We start from the raw sequence: 23,363 nt of genomic DNA on the forward strand, positions 1-23,363 counted from the left end.
AGTAAGTTTTGATTTCATCTCATTCCAACACAGTGTCCTTATGAGTGTATCAGTGAAACGGTCCCTTTGAATTCAGAATCTCTTCACTGTCAACATTAATTCAGCTCTCCATCATGGTTTACAAGTTGGAATTTGTTACAAATGAGCAGAAATCATTCTCTCAATCTTATTAGATATACAAACCAATTTTTCGCCACTGTTACTTCCATGACATGTGAGTTGTCCATATAGCTTACCCACCAAATTAGCTGTTCAGATGGGCCACCAAAACAAAATGGACCAAGAGCTTTGTCCTCCCTAAAACTTACAGATTAAATTCTTCTATACCAGCTAGTGAGATGTACTGCATATTAATAATGAGGAAAAATAAAAGAAATCACTACTGCAAAAGAAATAAACCATGTTTTTATACCAGATATTTATATACATTAGAAAGGTTTAAGACAGGAACTAACATTTTTCATGCTAGTCAGAAAGCATTTATACAGAGTGTGTTTTAAAACTGTTTCCCACTGTGTGAAATTCAATTCAGGTTATCCATAATCACAATAAAGATTTGGAAATACAACATTTAATGATTTATGGCTCTTATTAGAAGGCCACACAATATTTGAGGTAAGTATATTTTAACATTGACTTACAATGAGAAATCTGGAACAAAACAGTATTCCCACCAGAAATCCTGATGCTGTAACATGTATTGATTTTTGGCATTTAATAGAGCTCCAAGAACACTGCAGCCATATGAGATACTGCCTCTGTAGTCAGCATCTGCCAAATTTTCCACTATGAAAACACTGGGGAGCTTTCCTGAGCTCTTGTGAGCTCACTGAGAGCTTTCCTGAGAGCTTTCTTGTGCATTCCTTATTCACACAATATTGCCAAACTTTCCTCTCTCCTTATTCAATCCCCCTTCCTCCAAAACTCCCAAATTAGGCCCCCAAATGATAAGAATGGACATAATATAAAACTAAATGATCACAGAAATGCTCTTTGAGTTGTTTTCTGATCTCTCTTTGTCTGCTACCCTGGAATCCTGTTTTTGTGCCAAACCCCAAGCAGTAAGATTTGGGCACATGCCCCCAGGCCTGAAAACATGCCTACCAGACTCAAGTGCACCAATTCATACTCCCCTCATCATCCCCACTCCAAAATAATCTCCTTATTTTATGTGTAAGCTAGCGTACACACCAGATTTTGCTGTGCTCTCAAGTGTTTTTATGCACATTTACATGGCATTGCAAGAAAACCAAATCTACAACGGCTAAATGACCTAGTGACCCAATTACTCATCCCAAAGGGGAGCACACACTCTAGTGAGCTGACTGAAATTTCAGCAGCTGACGTGGCTTCATAGCACTGTCGGTGCTGTGGGGCTGCTTTCTCTCCCATTTGGTTTTGAAGGCATGGCAGCAGAGCGTTTGGGAATTCAGCCCGTCACTCAGTGTACGCTGAGGATTTGTGCTTCGTTCCAAACTATGAAAACTTTCAGGAAGGGTAGGACAGTCAATAGGACCATTTGCCACCCCATGAAATGAATCAGCAATTGTTACTTTTTACAATACCAGGATGGTGTGAATACATTCTTGGCTGGACAGTGCTTTTTTGAGCTACTTCTGTGGTGGGCACAAACACCTAGTCCTTAATCTTAAAGGGGACTCAATTTGTTCCAGCTTGAGTCTAAAACAAACCTCAGAAAACAACACTGAAATTGTACAAAACATCTTTTCCTTTAATATCCTTTAATATCTATTTTAGAGTAAAACTACTTCAGTGTGGGGCACCTCCTGCACCCCATTTTGATGTGTGGGCACTGGCAAATCCAAGTTCTTGCTGTCAATATAAATCCTGGCCATAGGCAAAACAACGCAGAGCCAGGCACCAAAAAACAGCGTGCTCAGCCATCTCGTCTCCATGTAGAAACACCCTTCATTTCAGTGAAATTCGCATTCGCGTTCACTGCAGCTCTCAGGCTGATGGATTTAAAGTGCAGGTTGCACTTTTAATTCCCTGAAATGAACGAGTCGCAAACACCTTGCACTTTTCCAGCGAGGCCTTATCTTACACCGAGGGAAGTAAAAGCCGGTTCTCTTCTCCCTTTGCTGTGTTGATGTGGATCTCACTAATGTCAGCAACAGAAGGCACCCCCAGCGGCTGGAAAAGGCAGCTCTTACGCATTCAACAATAATGCTCTAATAATGAAGGCTGCATGCTAATAGGGCCCGCTGTGACTATTTTGGAGCACATATTGGTTTCTATTGTATTTGCTGCGTACTAATATAGGCAACAATGTTAAATAAACACATGTGCATATACTCTTTGACAGTTGAGAAACACCTCCAGTCTCAGTTCCTGGCTTTTTGCAAATTCTGCAATTTCTTCCTCCCCAAACAAGCTTCATTTTAAATGCAGTGAGATGACAAGTCTCATTTTACTTGTTTTTCTCAATCTTAGTGTTTCTCTCCCTAGCTCAGCAAACACAGTACCGGGAGAGGAACCTGTGCTTCTGCATGTAGTAGTGTGCTGAACCAGACACTAAACAAAGATGCCTAAATGCTGCAAACCATATGCCATTTCCATAGTGACACAAACCAGTGCTTTCTTGGGGCTTGCTTATGCAAAACCAGACCTCGCAGACCAAAGCTATTGGAAAGCAATATTAATGGCCAGATTACACGCACTGAATCAACAAGTGAATTACACATACACATTACGATTTTTGTCCCTGTATACACGCATTTATTTCCAGAAGAATGCCATAAATCCATTCATGTTGCCCTATTTCTACACATGAGTAAATGAGATCTGTGCTCCATCCTAGGGCAACAGACTTTACCAAAAGGTTTACATGCAATAAAAAGTTGGAAGAATACTTATACAAAACATTCATAACAGCCAGATAACACAAATGTTATTATTAAACAGATCAAATGTCTGATGTGAGAACAAAAGCATATCATCTCTACAGCTAGGTTCACTGCCTGCAACTGTGCTATGCAGCAGGCACCTCCCAGCCCTGGACCCTCTTGCTGTTATCCCCTGTATGACCTGGTTTCCTTTGGAAGAAAAACAGATGCATGGGGGAGGAAGCCCTCAACTGGTCCCTTAATCTGGACAATTAGGGAACAGAGATAGAAAAAGAAGTGGAGGGGGCGGGGGGACGAGGACAACCACACTGTAAAGCACCCTCCTCTCTGTTTAGATAAGGCCACTGAATTGGATTCTCCACTCTTCAGCACAAGCTCATTAGAAGTAACTTCTCAGAAATTGGAAGTGTAATGCTTTAAATCCTGTGCAACAGACTGATCAGTCAGACCAAGCTAGTCCAGAATATTTGTGTAATAAGCATGAAGACCTAAAACTTGTCCTTGAAAATTATTTTTCCTTGTTACGGAATTTTGGAGTTTGTACCTCTTTGAGGTATTACCTTTGAAATGGCCATCACATTGCCCTTACCAAACGTCTGCAAAGCAGCATATTTACAATTCAGAACAATTGCATACTAAAGCTGCTGTGGTTAACATTGTGTAGCTCTTCCAAAGACACTACTGGCTTTCCTGGAGGAAGCTGCACACCCATGGGCTGCTGCTTCTGCTGCCCCAGTACCATGCAGAAAGCAAAAATGCAGGTCAGATTCATACTGTCACCTTTGCCGCCGAAACCTCCTGCTATCAGGAGCCTCAAGAAATTGTACAGTACTAATCCACTATCATTACAAATGAGATTCAGACACCGCTGCAATTAATCTTTTTGAATGAATAGGTACAGTTTGATAACCCACTGACCTGCCAATAGGGAAAGTAGAAAGAAAAATGACTAGAGGGAATCAAAAACCTTTAGATGACAATGGTTTTCACCACCATATACAGTTCAGGTGAGAACAGTTTCATCTAAAAGTGAAAATTTCAGTGAAATTTCCAATAGTAAATATCTAAATTGATTTTAAACTTTGTTTCACTTTTATAATATTGAATTATCATTTTCACAAAATATCTTTTTTCAGCTGTATGCTTGACTGAGACACCAATAGAATAATCAATATATTAATTAGTATGCATATTATATAACACGTAAATATTATAAACATATGATGCTTTCTCAAATAAATTATGGCCCTGAAAAAAACAGATCCCAGAATGTTTCTTCTTCAGGAATTTTGATTTTTCTCATTCAAAACGAAAACAAATTCAAAAAATCAGAATCCCCTATACAATAGAAATTCCATTTTCCAGAAACTCTAGAATTAAAAACAGTTATTTCCTAAATAGCTGTACTGTTCCTCCATTCTGTCATGGGAACGGCATTTTGCATTTATAGGCAAATCAAGTGTACATATTTTAAAGACACAAAAATAAACCTACCCAAATAAACCAGCTATAGGAAGCTAGCTCCTGGCAATTGTCAAAGACGTACTGCGTTGCCAAGACTTCAGATTTTACAGGGAGTATTTAGATTCTGAATCCTGCTGCAGGCAGTTTATTGAAAAGATACAGCTGTCGTGTGATTTTGGAAGAAAAGAAATATGAAAAGAAACTACCTCTAGCTTGAGGAGAAACACAGTGAAATGCAAGCTCAGAGACCGAGTTTCTAGGCACTGCTCTTCAAGTGACTCCCAGGAAGATTTCTGTGCCCTTACCAGGCCTCTCTCTGCAAGCTCCCTGATATCACTGCGCTGTGGCTTACCAACAGCCACCTATTCAGCAGGACAACTTAGAGCTACTAAACAGCTACCTACTGTGGAGCTGCAAACCAAATCTTTATTACTTTGCTCTCCAAACTTTCAGTAGATTTGCCAGCGAGCTTTTTCTGCAACCGAGGCTAACCAAGCATGTCCAGACCACGCAATGGAGCACAGTACCAATATCCACAGCCTACTCCCAAGGGCATCATCCTTCACCACTGGAAACCACTGGAAAAAGGAACCTGGCCTACTTCTAGCTCAGGTCTGGCTGATGAGTACCCACAGAAAGTTTTGCTATTGGTTCCATGATAAACTATTTGGCTCTTTGGCTATGTTGCTAGAAGCTTTTATAGTCAGAAGTCCCAAGACAACCTTCACAGAAAACCCACAGATGGGCACTGTTTCATTCTTCTCTGCTATCTGTGACTGATGGATCCAGCCCACTGCCAGCAGGAAGAAAGCAGTTCTGGAGCTCAGAGTTCCTACACCACTTCACTAATACCCACATAATTTGCTGGCAATGAGCACTTTTCCCTCCTTGTATAGAAATTAATAAATTTACACAAATGCGTTCCTTCACAGGAAACTGCAGATTATAGCTTCAAAACTTGCTAATGACCAGGAACAGATGATAATGCAGATAAATGTAGGGCTGATTTTTTTGGTGCCTGTCTCATGATTTTTATTTCATTTAAGTTTATCATTACTGACACCACAGTTGTTAGTGATAGCGTTAAACACAGTTCTTACCAGGTTTAACTGATTCCCTTTTCCTTGTTTTAGCCAAATAATCACCCCACATTGTACTGTAATCACCCTATTCAAAGGGAAAAATCCAATATGGCCAGTATTGCTGTATGTCAGTACAATATACCAGTACGCTATCACTTACAACAGTGATTAAAAAAAAAAAAGGGCAAAAAAACCACACGCCCTGGGACAGCACACTCTAAGTGCTCGTATCAACAAGGGCTTCTAATTTATGCCTAAGTCTTTTACTTCAGCACTGAACCTCATGCCAAACTTTAGCATAATGACATCCAACAGAGCTGGAATTTGTATGGGAAAGCACAAGGTTTTTCTCCTGAAGGCCAAACAAGTAGCTGTTTGCAATTCAGTTTTGGCCTGACTACTCCATTACTTCACTTAGTTTTAAAGCAGTTGAAGCAAAACTATGTGGTCTGAGAAGATCATGGAATATACTTTTACCTGCAGGGCTCTTACTGAATGCAATGGATATTCACATGGCAAACAATATAATCATATTTTTCATCATATTTCTGCTTAAAGATCTTTTCATCTGAAAGATCTTTTTGCAGACTAGGTACTGACAGTGCCTTAGGAACAGTAAACAGAGGAAGACGACGATCTAGGCAGGTCTACCAGAGCACGAATTACCTCTTACATGAAGAATACCACCTGATCTTTAGTTTCTCGTAGAGGATACAGGCCCTTGCTTTCAAGTCTTCTCTTGCAGGGAATATATTTATTTCCCTATTTCCCTGAGTAGAATAAAAGGAAGAACTGAATTTTAAAGAAACCATACTTGCGTTAGTTAAGGTTAACTTAGACATTTCCAAGCCTGTATTTAGGAGTTTAATCATCTTTGTTCTTGGAGGGAAGTGAGCACTGGTCCCCAAGAATGAGAAAACTGAATTGCTTCCCAAAAAGCATGCTGCAGAGCTCAGCATTTTTGCTTGCCTTTTTGCTTGCATTTTGCCTGGCTCTCCTTCCCCCTAATAACTGTCATAATAATTTGAGGATAGTCCACTGATTCACATGTGTATACCTAGGCTTAATGAAGTCTGTAAAACTTTCAGAGTCAGGAGCTCAGGAGTCAGGTATGTACCTGAACAGAAATTATTTCAGTCACAACAGCTGCACTAAGAACTGTCTAGTTGGATAAAATGGCAAATCCCAGAAACTGTTATAGCCACAGTCTGGCCTCCAGTCAGCCTTTCGTACTGTGTTTGATAATGAGCAACACCACACACTCTGAAGCAAGTGTATTCTGAACGTGCGCTCTGCTGCATACTAGAGTTGTGATATTATACCTTGAAAACATTGGTTTCCTTGCATTACTGTGTAAAATAAGTATGGTGGGCAACATACACACAGGTACTAAACACAAAATTCAGTCACAAGTGTAAGTATGATGAGGTCCAAGCCCACTGAAAGCAGCTCCACAAATCCAAGAGCAGGTTATCATCACACATACACAGCCAGCAGGCAGCATGCTGCCTTAAAACCTGGGCTGCCCTGATCTGCACTTACAAAAACCAAAACGGTTGTTCTTCTGGGTGATCTTGAACAACGTGGGGTTTGACAGGGGCAGGAGAACACCAAGGGGACCACATGCGAGCCAGTTTCCACTTCTGTTTCATTTCAGTTTGAGACAATGTTTGGTTAGCGTGGATTAGAAACATCAGCTGTTTACCATTAAGAGAACTACAAGGCTTTTAAATGCATAGAGAGTGCCATCTGCAGGCTGAAATACGTACCAGTGGGTGTTCTCATGCCAAAATGCCAGATAAATGGCAAAGCCGCTAGAAAAGCTCAAAAATGCTTTTGAGCATGAGGAGAATTACAGAAATGTTTGTTTCAGATCATTCAGATCACAAAGACATTAAGCCCTGAAGCTGCGGAGTTGAAGGGGACCCAGAGTTGTTTCCTACTATCCTTCCTAATTCTCCATCAGCCCAAATCCAGTGATGTTCACTGTGAGCAGACAAGGATATTGAGGCTACCTCTACCTCCAGTTACCAGCAGGAAGGAGAGTAACCATCGCCTCTCTCTTCATACAAGGAATGGGAGAAGGATTTCCAAAGCTCAACTCAGTCCTGGGAGTGTTGAGAGATTTGGGGAACGTGATCTAGTTAACTAAATTTTCCAATTAAAAGGCATACTGGTTTTCAAAGTAAAATAAGGAAATATTCCTGAGTAAGGAAAAATTAGAGAGTCTGAAATGAAAATATCTTTAGATTTACAATTGTTATTGGCTGAAATATGGTTATCCAATTCAAACACAAAGTAATTCTAGACAAGCAAAGAGGCTGTCACTGCAGGAACAGCTATATCCACAGAGTGCTATTTGTTTGGTGATACTGAGATATCAGCCTAACCAATGATGTCTGACTACTTAACTTCTCTGTGTGAGAGACACTGTGTCTAAGGATGGCATTTGCAGGGTGGAAGGCCTGAGAACAGTATCAGAACTGGAGGAGAAACTGTCACCGGTACATATGAGATACAAACCTTGCCCAGAGGAGCTCAAGCTTTTACATCCAAAGTCTAGCACTTGCTATCTGTGTCCCATGCAGAATAAAAACAGTGAGAAAAATTGCCAGAGTATTGTCTAAACCATAATTATAAGGGAAAGTGACTCCAAATTACCTTTCCCATTGCCCACAACGCATCAGTCTAAAATCACAAACATCTTCTGAGAACAGCTGTATGCAGGGAGGTGATTTAGATCATTATATCCAGATTTATAAATCTGTGAAATTTCTAATCAGACACAGAGGGAGCATGTTTGATCTCTCAATCTAGTGCCATGGCAGGTCAGTTAATTAGAGCATATCTCAGTACAGCAATCCCAGAAAATTACTCTTCTTTACATACAGTTGGGCAGAATTCAAAAACAGGAACTTTTTGCCTGCTGTTGAAAATATCACAAAAACTCATGAATATTGCTTCTAGTGTGATCTTTGTAAATGCCTTACCGAAACAGTAGCATATAAAAACAAATATATTAGAGCCAAAAAGAAAGTAGACTTAGCAGAGTAAATTTATACTGTATGGCAGATGAATTGTTATTTTCAGAGAACTGCCAGAAACAAATAATATTGCTTATGCTGTCAGTCTCACCAGGTACATCAGCACTACATTTCTTTTCTTGTATAAGTCTCTTTATTCTCATTAACAGAAAGTAATTAACATCCCGATGAGAAGAATGGGGAAAATTTGTCAGTCCTTTGTTTCAGATCTTATCACATGTTCTTTATTATAGCCCTATGCCAGGAATAAACGATAGCAGTTGTTCCAATGAATGCTAGCCATGACAAAGACATTCACTAAGTTGAGAAAAATGGCAAATGATTAATCTTAACTTAAAATGAATCCAGTACAGACTAAATCTAAAGAGTTAAGCATCAGGAAGAGGAGAATTGAGGAAAGTAAAAACAGGCCATAAGCAGAGTGGAGATGAGATTTATTCCCTAACCACAAAATCAACCTCACGTGATGCTCCTTCAGAAGAACTCCAGGTGTGATAGATTTACGGCCTCCCTTCTTACCCCAGCCATAACTCTCTCCAAGCCCAACAGTATTATATTCTTAAGTCCTTGACCTCAGATAAAGCTTTTCACTTCCCCTCAGCACATGTCCCCACGTCCATTTGCCAGCACCGCATTCCAGTGTAACAGTGCATACAAGCACATAAATTAGCAGTGGTGTTCTGGTGTGAACGAACCAGAGGAAGAGTCTAGGAACCCTTCCCATCAAAGCCAAGAAGAAAGGAGCTAGACTCCACTTGTGGCAGCTATTTCTAATTAGGAGGCACCATAAACGTCATACCCAGAGGGCAGGACAGATTGCCAGTATTCAGAATTGCCCAGGCAGGGCAAGATGTACACACATCGGTGCTAAGTGAGCAATAGCAAGATGATCATATATAAAATGAAGGAAGAAGCAAATTCAGAGGAACTGCAAAGAGCTTCTATGTCCATGTAATTTATACTTTTGTTTCTCCTCTCTACCCTTACCCCCAGCACCCAGTTTCCTTTGAACTCATGTGGCCCCACATCCATGTTCTAGTGAGCTAGTTACACATACCTTTCGTTTCACTCTGAGGTTGGCCCTGTAAAGTGAAAGGACATGTGTCTGACCTGAAGCTATTCACAGCCAGACAAGCTGAAGTAATGTAGAAGAAGGAATAATAGGAGGGGTTAGAAAAGTGTAAGTGAAATAATTCCCATTATGAGTTACACTAGTAACTACACATGCAAGCTGCACACCCATATAGTTGTTCCTACACACTAGTGAAGGGATATAAGTATCTCTAAGTTATATCATCCAGTAGAGCAACCCTTAATTTAGCTGCTGTTTCCATATGAAGAGTTACACAGCTTGCTCTCATCTCTATTGTCAAGACAGTATCACTCTTTTGTCTTTCCTCACCTGTTGTTCATTTGTTTCCCACCTCTCTAAAGAGGCACAACTAAAAGAGGGGTGGGGGGAGCAAAATCTGATTCAGAAATGTGAACTATAACTTGAAATATGAAGCTAATATATCACAGGGAAGGAAAATTCAGAGAATACTAGGGCCACAAAGGACCATTAGATCACCGGTTTTCAGCTCCTGTGTATTACAAGATTTTCGTTTTCACTCACATACCCACGTATTGCATCCAGTAATTGCTGTCTGACTCAAGAACATGTGCTGGAAAGTTATCTAATGTTGATTTGGTGATCAAACCTCCCACTAACTCAAGTGCTTGCGGATGAGTCCCCATAGGACCGTGGTTTGCAACCTTCAGCCTAACATCCGTTTTAATAAATCTGCAAAAGGTAATTCTAGGAAATTCAAGCTTATTGTCAGGAGGCTTAAATCCACAGGAGTTACCACTAAATTTTAGAGACCCACAAATCTAGAAATGCTGTTCTCAGGCTGTGCAATTTGCTAATGGTATGCAAAGGTTTCCTGTCACAGCTAAAAGGTAACACTGAAGTTCACCAGTGAGCTGAGCAATGCGAGCACCCCATTCATAGCTAAACATTTAATTAAAAGGAAGATATTGACAAGCTGAATGGATTCAAATAAATAGGTAAAAAAGGAGATCATAAGATTTAAGGGACTGGGTGATAAGAATATGCTAGCAGAGTTCAGTATGTTTAACAGAGTTAAGAGGTACTTAGGTGAAGACACGTTCACATTCTACAGATATTTGAGAACTGTTAATTCACCTCCTTCTTTGGCATTTATCTCCTTAGCAGAGATAAACAAGAGAAAAAAAAAAGAAATATGAATTGAATATCAGGGAGAAAGAAAAGGTGTATCTAGCCAGTAGCTGCCATCAGACAGTGAAATAGTCTCCCTTGGGGCACAGTGAAAGAGATATGTCCCTGTTGTTGGACACATCTAAAACTTAATTAGGCCAACACATGGAAAGCTACTACAGAAAAAACTAAACAATCTGATGCATTTTTTTCTTATGCCATAGTGATCTATTTGAGCAATAACCTGCCTTGTGTGCATCAGGAAGGCAAAGCATTTAATTTGTATAAAGCAAAATGTATCAAGCTGGATTTTATCTGAAATACCCAAGGCAGAAGTACCTTCATAGGAGACCAATTTATGATAGATGATGCTTCAATCTAAAACAAAAGATGTAACACGATCCAGCAGAAAGAGCTGTGGCATAATGCAGTTCCTATCAGAGGCATAATATATAATACGTTATATACAATAAGATAATCTCTAGCCATCGGACACATTTTTTTTTAAGCTGATGCTAGTCAGTCCCTGGAAACAATTATCAATGGTCCTCTTTCACTTGAATTCTATAAATCAAGATGGGATGTATCTCCAAATATATACGATGAACATGCTTCATGAAGAATGTATGTGCTTTTAGGCAGAAGCTTTTGGCTTTATACCAAAATTCCTGAGCAAATCTTTATGATCTCTGCTATGAGGGAGGTCTGACTACCTGTAATAACTGCCCCTCATCCCATAACAAAAACGGAACAACCTCCTACTCCCCAAATCCCATACACTCAGAAGAAGTAGGAGGATAGTTCCCTTTACTGCAAACACACACTGGTGTTTCCCCTGCGTCTTTACTAGCTCTCCCCTCCAGTTCATTCTGAAGGCCCTCAGCTTCCACAGTAGGAGCTACAATTCACTTCTCTTCTACATCTCTCATTCTTAACTGTCCTATTCAGCATCCCAATATTACCTTACTGCCCTCTAAACCGCTGCTTATTAATCGCAGGCTATGAGACTTTCCACAAACACACTGCGGTGAATTTCTGATTATATGTCAGGCAGCTACCTTGCTTTTGCGGTATGCATGCTAGATTTCAAACCTCTAAGACAGCATCCTGGTCAGCTCCAAATGTTTGAAGAGAACATCATAAATTTAGAACGGCCCAGAAATAACTTTAATTTGTTCTTAACATACAAAAGGAAGAACAAAATCAAGTCAGAAAGAAGAATTCTGATCCAGACCCTTACCTGTGCTACCTCTTCAAAATCATCATGTCTTTTCTGCAGCGCGCGTGCTCTGTGCAGAGACTTTCCCACTCCAGTGTGTTTACTCAGAAAGGCTTCCCCGTGATTTTCGATCCAGTCCAATACCTGCCAGAAAAGAAGAACATCCAATTACCTCTCCTGTCTCATCAGCACAAAGAAATTCTCAGTGTGGGGATAAAACAACTGTAGAGGTATTGCTTTGTGTCTGCTATAGCAAAACATGGAGATCTATCAAAGTCCATTGCAATTTGATAGAAGATAAATGATTATAGATGTTACTGGTAAAGTAGGATTATTGAACTTTCACTATTCAATTTGTTTTGAAGTGTACCTTAATTATTTAACAACTTAAATATTTGCTTTCACATAAATGAATCTAGGGGAACAGAAGTCAGAAATCTGGAATCTTTTACATCAAGTATCCTCCTCTTAAAAACTGTATAAAATGAAAGACAGTAATAACTCATTTCACAGACAGCAGATTTCAATGGGAAGCATCTTAAATGAATCCAAAACCATGAGAGAGCGATCAGTTTAAATTGATTATGATGTGATAAAGATGGAAAGCATTAACAGAGTACGTAGAATGAAAATGTTAAGAATCCTTCACTGCAGACCATAAACATTGACGGTATACACCTTTGAAGTTTTAAAACATTTTCTGCTCCAAATGTAACTGAACTCTATGGAAAGGCAAAGTGGCAAACCTGATATTCTGAGAGTTATAGGAAGATTTTATTTTCAAAATAGATCAAATATATGAGGACCACCTATTTGGAGATCTCTCTCACAATTAACACTTGCACAATTCTGCCATTAAACCACCATCATGTAGGTTACACCTACTCCTGAAGATGTACAATATGCAGGATTTGCTACAAGCTGCAATGTCTAAAAAAGTGTATGTTAAAAAAAAAAATACTTGAGCTTGATAAAATGCACATGGGAAGTTCAGGATGTAATCTTCACCATATCCCAGTCTCTTTCCCAACACACAGAGACTAAATTGTACTAGATCAACACTGGCACTTGTGTAAGGAACTCCGTTCAGTAAGGAGCCCTGGGCTCTGGCAGCGAGTCATTGATCCTAGCTGCTACTGATACTAAGAGAGCAGCAAAAAGCTTCTCCTTGTTATGCCACAGAGAGAAGTCTCTGTGAATATCCCCAGGACAGTACTACCACCACGGAGCCCTGCAGCTGTGAACCGCCTCAGACTCGCATCCTTCCCTTGCAGAGCACTGGAGCATGAGCTGCAAACATGGGCCCCAGCAGTGCAGACCACGGGCTGCAAAGAGCTTTGCAGCTCATGTCAGCTTTGCCTCCACTTGAGCTCCAGTGGGCAAGGCTGCTCTGGGCAGAGAACACACAGAACCCAGGATGGGAAAGAGCTTCTGCGCCAAGAACCACTTGTCTTGTGGGGCACTGATAAAAGAGGACCTGTTATGGACTAAGCCTAGAATGCTAAAAGAGATACAAAAAATGGAAGGAGGTGTGATTTTTTTTTTTTTTCCAGGCAAGTGGAGCTATTTCATGGCTCTGCTGTGCTGAATTTAAAGTATCTGGACTTTCAGTTTTTACCACAGCTCCCAAGCTCATTTTTTATAATCAGTTCCAATTATAAACTCCACATTCTCATTTTCCTTCCCACCACCACTCCTCTGCTGGTAAGAGCATTGTTTTATTAATACATTTTGCTTACAAAGTATTTTTCATCCACAGAGGATGAAACAATTCTGAAATGGGATCACAAACATCCCATGTCCTGCTGCGACAACATGTATTTGTCCCAAGTGTCACTGGGTCATGAGGAAGTGGGACCAAGTGTGTTGGCAATGCAGCCCCTATTCCTGGCTTCAGCTTCTCTGATTAATTCAGCTCCCATTTGTCCTGAGTATAAAATCCAAAATACAGTCCTTCAAACTCTTTGACAGTCACATACCCGTTGGTCTGCTAAAAGCTCTTCTGCAATATATTTTTGATGAGAAATTGGTATGTAATTTGTAATAACAGTAATTATTACAAGGTGGCCTGCTAGAAATCCTGTCACTAACAATCTGTAAATACGTCCATTAACATCCTCTTTGCTCTTGTTGGGAGATTCCAACTTACCTATTAGAAATGGATTCAGACCAAAATTCAAATTTGAAAATATCATCTGAGAAGGCCTCACTTTTTAAATATGCTTTTTACATTGCAAATAGCTTTAATTTAAACAATGCTCCATACAAAGTTAGTATGCAGTATGTGTGCTTTTTATCCATTACTGTTTGACAGGCACTCACTGTAATGAAAAGATTTTGAGAATAATTTGCTACAGAATGTTTATGGCTATAAATCAGTAATCATATAATTATAATTAAATTTTCATCCCATATTTATATATTGGGATGTTTTAGTCACTTGACATTGTGACTTGTTGACAGAGATGGCTGCTTTTACTGTATAAAGGGCTGTTTCACTACATGCAGCAGTTCAGGACAAGAACTGCAGCATATAATGCCCACAGTGAGATGAAAACATAAAGGCAGAGAACCTGGGCCAGAGTACTGGTGAAAATATGGATGCTTATTCCACCACTCCCCCTTCCCTTGCCCAAAAGGCTAGAACATTAACTCCGTAAGGAATAAACTTCTGTTTCCAGTCCAAAAGCTGGCAATTCCTGCAGCAGAAAGATTCTTCCTGCCTTTGGGCAGCTATTCCATGCTGCCTGAGAGAGAAGGGCACTAGCTGGTTAGACACGAAACCCCTCCTGTAACACAAAAGCTTTCCTCTGAAACCTTCTACGCAAGTGCTGATTAGGTTTGCAAATCCTTCAGTTTATGAAATTAGATATAAAATACCCCTTGAGGTGATAAATTTGCCTACCCACTTCATAAATCACAATAGACAAGATAAAAATCTATAAATCATCCAATAACGATGCTGACTTTAATACCTCATTAATCCACCTCTATCCTACGCCATTTCTCTGCTTGGAGTACCCTGTCTCAATTTGTCAGACCCCATCTGTTTTTCTAAAAGGGTCTGGTTCAAAGTTTTCAATAATTTGAATAACTCTACTTACACCATAAGAGATAATAACTCTACTTACACCATAATTTCCACAATAAAAGGTCAAACAACATTACTTCTTTGAAGAATAACTTGCTTAACAGCATTTTCTGTGGCTCTGATACCCATATTAGCATTGTATTTGACCACTTCGGTCTTTAATGTATTTGTTTTCACAACCTTTTCACAAAATACATAAGTCTTGCCATTCCATTCTGCACAGATACAGAAAAGAGAGAGAGAGAGATTAAGAGACTAACTGAATTGCTGAGGTCTCGCTGGAAGACAGCGGAAGACAGGGCTATCAGATTACTAAATCTCACACTACTATTCCTACTACCAAAACAATCCACAGCATTTGCGTGAATAACTAATACGTTTTCCTTATATAAAACATTTGCCATCTAATAAGCTCATAATAATTTACAAACCCAGAAAAATATCATATCTTTGTTTCCATCATATGAGGACATAAGGTAAAGGAAGTTTGCACAAAATGAGGAGCTGAGGTACGAAATAACTGAGAAAGCAAAGCCACAGCAAGAACATAAATCTGGTGGGTACAAAACACGTACTTCCTAGTGAAAATAACATGAAATGTTGAGCAATTAGTCCACAGAAATCTCAGGAAGAACTCTGAAAGGTCATAATTAAACCTGAAATCACCAGCACTTGTAAATATTTACCTGTCATCGATTGTGAAGACATCATTCCCACTTATGCTTAAGAAAGGAAATGTCTTTGGAGCTAGCATAACTACGTGATAACTCAAGATAAACATTAGCATTTTAATTGAGAGTGTGGACTCTATAACTTTCTCTACTGCTGAAATTAATGGCCTGAGATATAGTTAGCTATTGAAATCACAGTGACTTGGTTCAAATAATTAAATTACTCCTTAGAAGTGTCAACAGCTTGAAGATGCTGTTAAAAATGCAAAATTAAAAGTGTTCTCCAAATCACATCTTTAAATGTTATAATTATCCCTTATTGTCAAACTTTTCTTTTTCTTAAAACAGCAAGAAAAAGGCTAGAAGCCATGAATTCATCATCATGAAAATACAATGGTACAGAGAGATCCAACATCTGAGGTGTTTCTTGAAATATACAGCGTATCTTGCAGCTCTAGTATACTTAAGCTCTTTTTTGAGCAAGCATTTCCTACCGAACTTCCACTACCTTGAGAGCTGCTCAGGACAGGGGCCAGGACCTCCCCCCCTGTTTTGCAGCATCTAGAACAGTAATGCCTGATCCTACATGACTGCATTCAAATACAGGCTAACCAATGCACGGACATTTTCCATCTGGGATAGCATTTTCCAATATAGGCTACTGTCTATTAGATAATACTACATTAATGAACACACAGATGAATTCTAACTTTAAGGTACAGTTCCAAGAGGCGTTGGCAGAGGGGAACTGCCACTGGAATCACCTAAGAAACTTTGTAACTTGCAGAGATCTTCCTAAAGGACCAGAGTCTTGGTACTCTTCCCCACACACAGCAAATTCCCATCCCACACCTTACTGACGGGATTGCTGTAGCTCTGTTTTTGCTGTCCCTCACCCAGTCCATCAGCTATGCACATAGGAAAGAATAAATGAGTTACCTCATTTACTCTTACGGGCCTCAGTAGCTTGCATGGGACTCCATAAAAGGTGCATGCAAGGATGGGAGGCAAGAAGGAGGTTCTTTTTCTTTTCTGGATGGAGATTCATAATTCTGTGTTTAATTCTCAGCTAGTAAAAAAGTTCGTATACGATCAGGCTCAAACATATGAACTGCTTATTAGGAGTCTGTTAACAGAAGGAGAACACAAACCAAATGCTCGAGAAGCACATCTGATGTCAGCAGTCGGTGGGAATGCTGCAGGATACACACATATGTTAAAAAGAAGATGCTAATCTCTCTTTTTTTTTATTTCATCTAATTTAAGAAAAAAAGGATAGAGCCATTATTTTCTGTCATGACGCACATGTTCCGTCTCCCTTTCCTTTTCTCCTCAAGGGGACCAATTATTCACCCAACAAAATAAGCAGCAAACCCAGGTCACCAAGCAAATTAAGTAAAATTCCAGGGTCACTACATCAGATTGACTGTGCCAGCTATAATAGACATTACATGGCTGGATAATGGCAGGATTCAAAATGCTGCCTGGGAGAAGAAAAGTCATAAATATTTTTTTCAAATGATCTGTGTAACTGCAAAAAAGATCACAGCAGCAGTTCAGGCAGGTTTCACCTTCTGAGTGCACCATCTGGAAGCATGTGCTTGAGGAAAAGCTCTTCCAGAGGCCTCTCCATACCCCTTTTTCCTGATGATCAAACTCAGGTCTATGGGAAGTCTAGGATCTATGGAGAGGACAGGACAAACATACTTGAGAGTCCAGTAGCAGGGAATGATGATAGTAGGTAGGAAGAGATGGAAGAAAGAAATGGAAGAATGATTTTAAAAGGAAAAAGGTTGAAGAAGCAATCAGGCAACAATTAAGCAAGGTTCTGGAATGATAATTACTCTTCCTCTAGGTTTATTTGTATGATGGAGTATGGTGAGATGATTGCACTGGTGCAGTTAAGATCAATCCTTTTAACAGCTTAAAAAGATAATTTGATTTTTAAATCAAAAAAGATGTAGGCATTATTTCTAAAAGGCAGATTGTTCAATGCAGATCTTTGTAAAGGCAACCTCTTTTCATAGGTATGTCTCCTTCAGTACAAGTGAAAAATAGATAAGAAGTATCTCATAACTTTGAGTATAAACAAAAATCTGCTTGGGCCCTGATTCTTTCCTAGCAAGCCCCCATTTTCTGCTCCTGTCTCACATCAATACAAAACATGAAAGTAAATTCAATGTTTTAAGGAACAATATCTGTGTTAGAGTTCACTGAAAATTTTCTGCACTTTTTACATCTTCTTAAATTGTTTTTTCTTTAGCAGCAACAAATGAAGATGAAATTAGAAAGCCTTGAACTAAAAGACAGAGTCTGCTCACATGTACCACAGTCACTGAGCTCTACCCTGGCCCTACAAGAAGGAACCGAGAACGGTCTTCTATTGCTTAAGCCACATGAATAAGATGCAGCATGCTTAAATGTGCCATTGAAGTGAAGCCAAACAGTATCAAGTTGCCACTATGTGCACTTTATTGCTTGCTCTTGAGGTATTGTAGGCTAACTACAGTCCTGGTGTGACACCAGGAATTCATACGGCACTTAAAAATATGGGGGTTTATAGTATCTTCACCATTTCCACACTCGGGAATCAAACATCATCTTGTAAATGACAGCCCTTTTCTGTAACTATTATGACTAATCAGTAACTCCAAGGCCTTGCATGTCTGAAACCCCTATTCCAACAAAACTCCTGTCTTTGCCAACCATGTTTTTTGTTACCAGGAAGTGTAGTTAAAAGGCTCGTATTTCAGATCATGCTTTCATGGATACATTACATCAAATATTTATGACAAAAGTTTTGTTATATTGCACAGCAACAAAACCTGATCTTTGCTTTCAAAGCCTTTCAAAGTTGTACAAGCCTAGTTAATAACACTTATTGGCTCAACTAGAATTTACAAATATAACAGACAATCTTTTGGCAGAAGATAAATAATTCACTTTCTTGTGATAGAAGGACTAGAAACTACACAGCATGGATGTGTTTATGAGCAATACAATTCAAAATATGTGTGTTCTCAGGATACGCACAAACCATTCCCTTCTTGGCAGGTAAAAGGAAAGGGCCTGTAAATGATAAAATGTGCAGATTTGCCAGAGGGACAATTGGATCTCTGGGTGGAGGCCACAGTCGCTGTGTGTTTCTGCACTTCTATCCATTGCACTTGCATTTATCCTTCTGGATAACTTCGTTCTGTGCAGGCTGGCACAGGCAGCCCAACTCCTGGCCTGCTGCTAAGTCCTCTAGGAGGATTTAGTGTCAGCAGTAGTACCAGTGAAGACAGAGCAAACACCAAGAATCACAACAGGAGGGAAAAAAAAATAAACAAACACAGAAAACTCAAAGAGATTAAACAATTCTAATTCACCTTAATGACTAAAATGCACACAAAGTCTGATTTAAATTAAAATATAATTTCTTTATTGTTTTCTGAATCATCGCTTAAAATAGATTTCTTTTCCTCTTATCCCTTGCCTTGTCACAGCAGGGTAATGTCAAGTAAAGGTCTAGTTGAGAAAATACATCAAAATACAAAGGAACTTATCCCCTGGCTTTTCCTGCTATTATTAACGGCTTATAATAGAATTCAAAACAAACCCAGCCAGTTACATTTGTAGTTATTGCCTCCTAATAAAAACAGAGCTGCCTCCCTTTTTCACTTCTTGCTTTGTTATACTTTACTATACTACCAACATAAATTCATTTTTTAAAATAATTTTTTTGAAGAAGTGAACCAAAGTTTGAGCACAACTTATGTTTAATCCAGAAGCATCATCTTTGTCTCCCATGACATTATTTTTTTAATTTCAAAGACTCATCTGACTCCAAAACTCGTTCCCATGAAAATCAGAAGGAAAGTTTCATCTAACTTCAGTACACCTGGATCAGGACCCCACGCTTGTAAAGAGTAATAGGCAGGGGCTAATCTGAGCCCGTGGACACACATCTGAACATCATGTTCTTTTTTCCATTAAGCATCTTCAGAACGATTTCAGTTCTTATAACAGCATGCTACAAGCTGCATAGGCTAATGCAGGTAAGTGCACTTTAGTGCACAGACAGAGCTCTCCTAATGTACCTCTGTGTTGCAGTGCCTTACTCTATTCACTCTCTTTGGCTCATCATGTCAAATTACGCATGATTTTTCAGAAATAAGCAAAAAGCAACCAGGAATTCATATCAAAACTACAGGAATTCAAGTGATTTTGTTCAATGCCCAGCACTGCAGTTCAGCAAATGACTCAACTTCCTTGCCTCCGTTCCGACTTTTAAAATGACATTAACCACACTTTGTCAGCCTTGCTTGTTTTGACCATAAGCATTTAGAGTGAAAACTGCCTTTGAGTTTTTACAGCCTCTAGCAATACTGGGTTTGAAATCTGGTTGGGGATTCTAGGAATCTTTTGCAATACATGTAAAAAATAAAATACAATAAATAGTAATTAACATCATGACAGCTGTACAAAAAGCAAGAAGGCAATCCATGGAAATGCAGGCTTTTAAAATCCAGAGAAAACAGCTTCAAATTTGCTGTGGTGTAAATGCCTACATGCTGGAGATGTATCTGGATATTCTGATTTACCAAACTTGATCTGTTCATGCATCCATTACTTTAATTCATCTTCAGAAAATAACCTGGCCAGCCAACCAGGTTCTTATATATGTAATTCAGCTCAGACAGGCATGAGATCTTTCATACCTGTTGGAAACCTAACGGGTATATTCCAGCATCACAAACCTAGCAATTTGCAGGGGTGGGGGGAAATGTTTTGTTTGTTTTTAAGAGCAGAATTGAGCCAATAGAGTTGTACCAATTAATGCAGGCAGACGGGTTGGAGAGCAAATACAATCTTTGATACTTCCTCAATCTTTTCTCAAGGAAGGTCTCTCATAAAATGCCACAGTAGACAACTTTTCCTGAAGCCACTCAAAAGTCTATCACTTCTATTTTGCCTTTTCCTTCAACTGCAACTCCTCCATGTGGTATGTATGCACTTAGCCACGCATACGTAAGTCTCTTTTAGAGACCTATGTCTCTTTAAAAAGCCAGCAAACTAATGCAGCTGCTATTAAGTATGATTTTTTTAATCACCCTCTGCTTTTTCCCCTCTAATTGTAGTTATTCAAAATCCTACCACATAATTAAAGAGGTCTTAAAAAAGAAAGACAAGCAGTCCCTTTTACCCTTGGAGGGAAAAAGGAACCTTACAGACCTATCAGTATTCTTCTGCTCAGTGCAACTAAATTAACAAGGAGAATTAGATGTAGAGCCAATTACAACATTAAAAAAAAAAAACTTCCTTTATTCTCTTGCCTATATTGAACCAAAAAAGAAATCCCTGTGAAATCAGATTTTAGGTGTTTTTATGAGCTTTCTGGACATTATGAGAAAGTTTCACCTCTGTGCAATTTCTCATTTTAACAACAGAAAACTAGCCCCTGTGGTTAATAAAAACCGCTAGTTTGTCAAGAGCAGAGCATCCATGTTTCGTTCTTTAAGCTAGTGACAGCCTTGCCTAGCACAGCTGATATGGACACATCTGAGTAAATCATACAAATATTGAGACAGGTGTGACCACAAATTCAGAGGAGAGAAAAAAAGTGTCAGAAAAGTCCTCTATCTACAAAGCTATGGGCACACAGTCTTCTTCAGATTCCCCACAGATACCTTATGTTTACAAGTCCATCTAGAAGCAGAACTGTAAAGGTTTCACAAGATAGGGCTGTCCCTGCAGCAGGTTTCCTTGTTCATCAACAGCTTCTCCAACAAAAATCACTGCGGAACAATAACTCCCTCTTGTTGCTCCGTTTTATTTTCTATTCCAAAGTATGCACAATCACTTAATTTTGAAAGTGCTCCAGAGATAACAGTATGACTAAGTGAAGACAATCTAAAAATCTCACATGGCAACGGTCTCAGTATCAGCAAGATTGTTCTCATTTTTTCTAGTACAGCCTTGGAAGATTTTGGTGATTCGCTGCTTCAGGCCTTAGCATGAAGTAGGATTGCTCTTCCACTTCCCCCCTCCCAGAGCTTCCAGGTTACTGCAGCCATGTACACCAGCCACAGCTACCCTCGCCTGCTGCCACATGTGTCACCCTTCTGAGGACAGTGCGGCTTTGCACTTCACGAGGCAGAGAGATGTGCAGAGTCCCATGCACTGCTGCTCCACTTTAATTCCCTACCTTTTCACAGGCTTATATGGCAAAAATGGCCTTGTCACTGCTTTCCACAGATGGCTATTATGTACTTGTACAGTTCTTCTCTCAAGTCCTTCACATCTATAACAATATTCTTATGGTTAAAAACTGAAGTGCATTTGGAGAAGAGTGAGGATGTGACAGGTTTTGGCCCCATCCACCTTCACTCCATATAGAGCGAAAAGCTGATCCCAGTCCTAGCAATTAGGGAGACGCAGGGTTTAGCCATGTTTCTCTCTTGGGAATGGCTCATTCAATTCAGGGCTCTGGCAGAGCTGGTAGGAAGGCAGCTGAGCATTTTGAGAGCACTTCCTCTGGGCGTTGGCTGAACTCATTCAGCTCTCACCTTCCATCCTGCTCCATCACTAAATGCTCTTATCTAGCCTGCAAGCTTTCCAAAAAGAGACTGCAAATACATATGCTTCTCTTACCCTAAGAAAGAGCTTCTTTCAACTTAGTATTACTTTCCCTTGGTTAAGTTCCCATTCATCAAATGCATCCCGCTTATCTTTCTTTCCTTGATTAAATACTTCACTTGATAAAATTTGGCAACTGCCTCTCTTTAAAAACATTCCAAGTAAGAGAACAACAGACGGACAAATGAAAGACTAATGTTTCTTCCTTAATGCCCCAATTGCTACTAATGTTCCAAGAATACTGTTTTTAAGGAAACAAAAAAATTCAGGTTAAAAAGAAACTGTGGTATTCTTTAAATGCTGAACGTCTTATAAAGCAAGTTTTTGAAGTTGCATGTGGGTGGAGAAGCTATAAATAAACGACATTTGTGCATGTTCCTTCTGTGAAAGACACAGAAAATGTGTTCTGCATCAGCATGAAAGATGTTGCTGTGCTCTGCACGAAGCTTCTCAAGGCTAGTGGGTAGTTTCTCTTTCGCAGTTATGCTGCTGGTATTGCTGTTTGTGATTCTTTTCCCCAACACTCAGGAATCATATCTGATACCTAGCTGTAGTGTTGGGAATTAGCAATACAGCTAATCAGACCTGTCAGTCTTCTGTCAAGGGTGATTCATATTCATATGCAGAGGTGTTTTCTTACCTGAGGCAAGTAGAAGATTTTGGTTGGTGCTGTCCATTGTGCCTTGTTTATTCCTCCTGGGGCTTTTCTTAGTGGCTAATACACATTTCCCAGGTCTCCATGTCTTGTCCCATGTTTGAACTCCCAGAACAGTTTTACAGGGTAGAGGACCAGGTCAGTCAGGAGCGGGCTCAAGTGCAGTATCATGTCTCGCTCCCCCCATCTGGGCTGATTTCCTGGACATAGTAACTGAGTTTTCTGAAAGAATAGCCTGTGACTCATTTGAGAGGGCAGGAATGGGAAAGTCCCAGGCAGAATGGGCATTGGAGCAACGGCAGCCTGAAAAGCTCCTAATTACTTACTTGAGCAAGTCTCCCTTCCCTTTTTTTCCCGCTACTCTTGTTTCTACCACTAACACAAGTGCTCTGGAGTTCTCAGGAAGAGAAACACCTGAGCTTGCTCAG

At 39.7% G+C, this 23,363-nt stretch overlaps 1 protein-coding gene across 6 annotated transcripts in view; it reads right to left on the minus strand.

Moving 5' to 3' along the window:
• KALRN (kalirin RhoGEF kinase) overlaps nucleotides 1–23,363 on the minus strand; it is a 515,818-nt gene that overhangs the window by 224,647 nt on the left and 267,808 nt on the right. For all 6 annotated transcript variants that reach the window (XM_062579292.1, XM_062579294.1, XM_062579296.1 and 3 more), the window contains exon 10: nucleotides 11,919–12,041. In XM_062579292.1, the coding sequence (XP_062435276.1) occupies nucleotides 11,919–12,041 (123 nt within the window). The remainder of the gene's footprint in view (nucleotides 1–11,918; nucleotides 12,042–23,363) is intronic.

Source organism: Rhea pennata, chromosome 6 (assembly GCF_028389875.1).
Source record: "Rhea pennata isolate bPtePen1 chromosome 6, bPtePen1.pri, whole genome shotgun sequence".
Classification (NCBI taxonomy): Eukaryota; Metazoa; Chordata; class Aves; order Rheiformes; family Rheidae; genus Rhea; species Rhea pennata.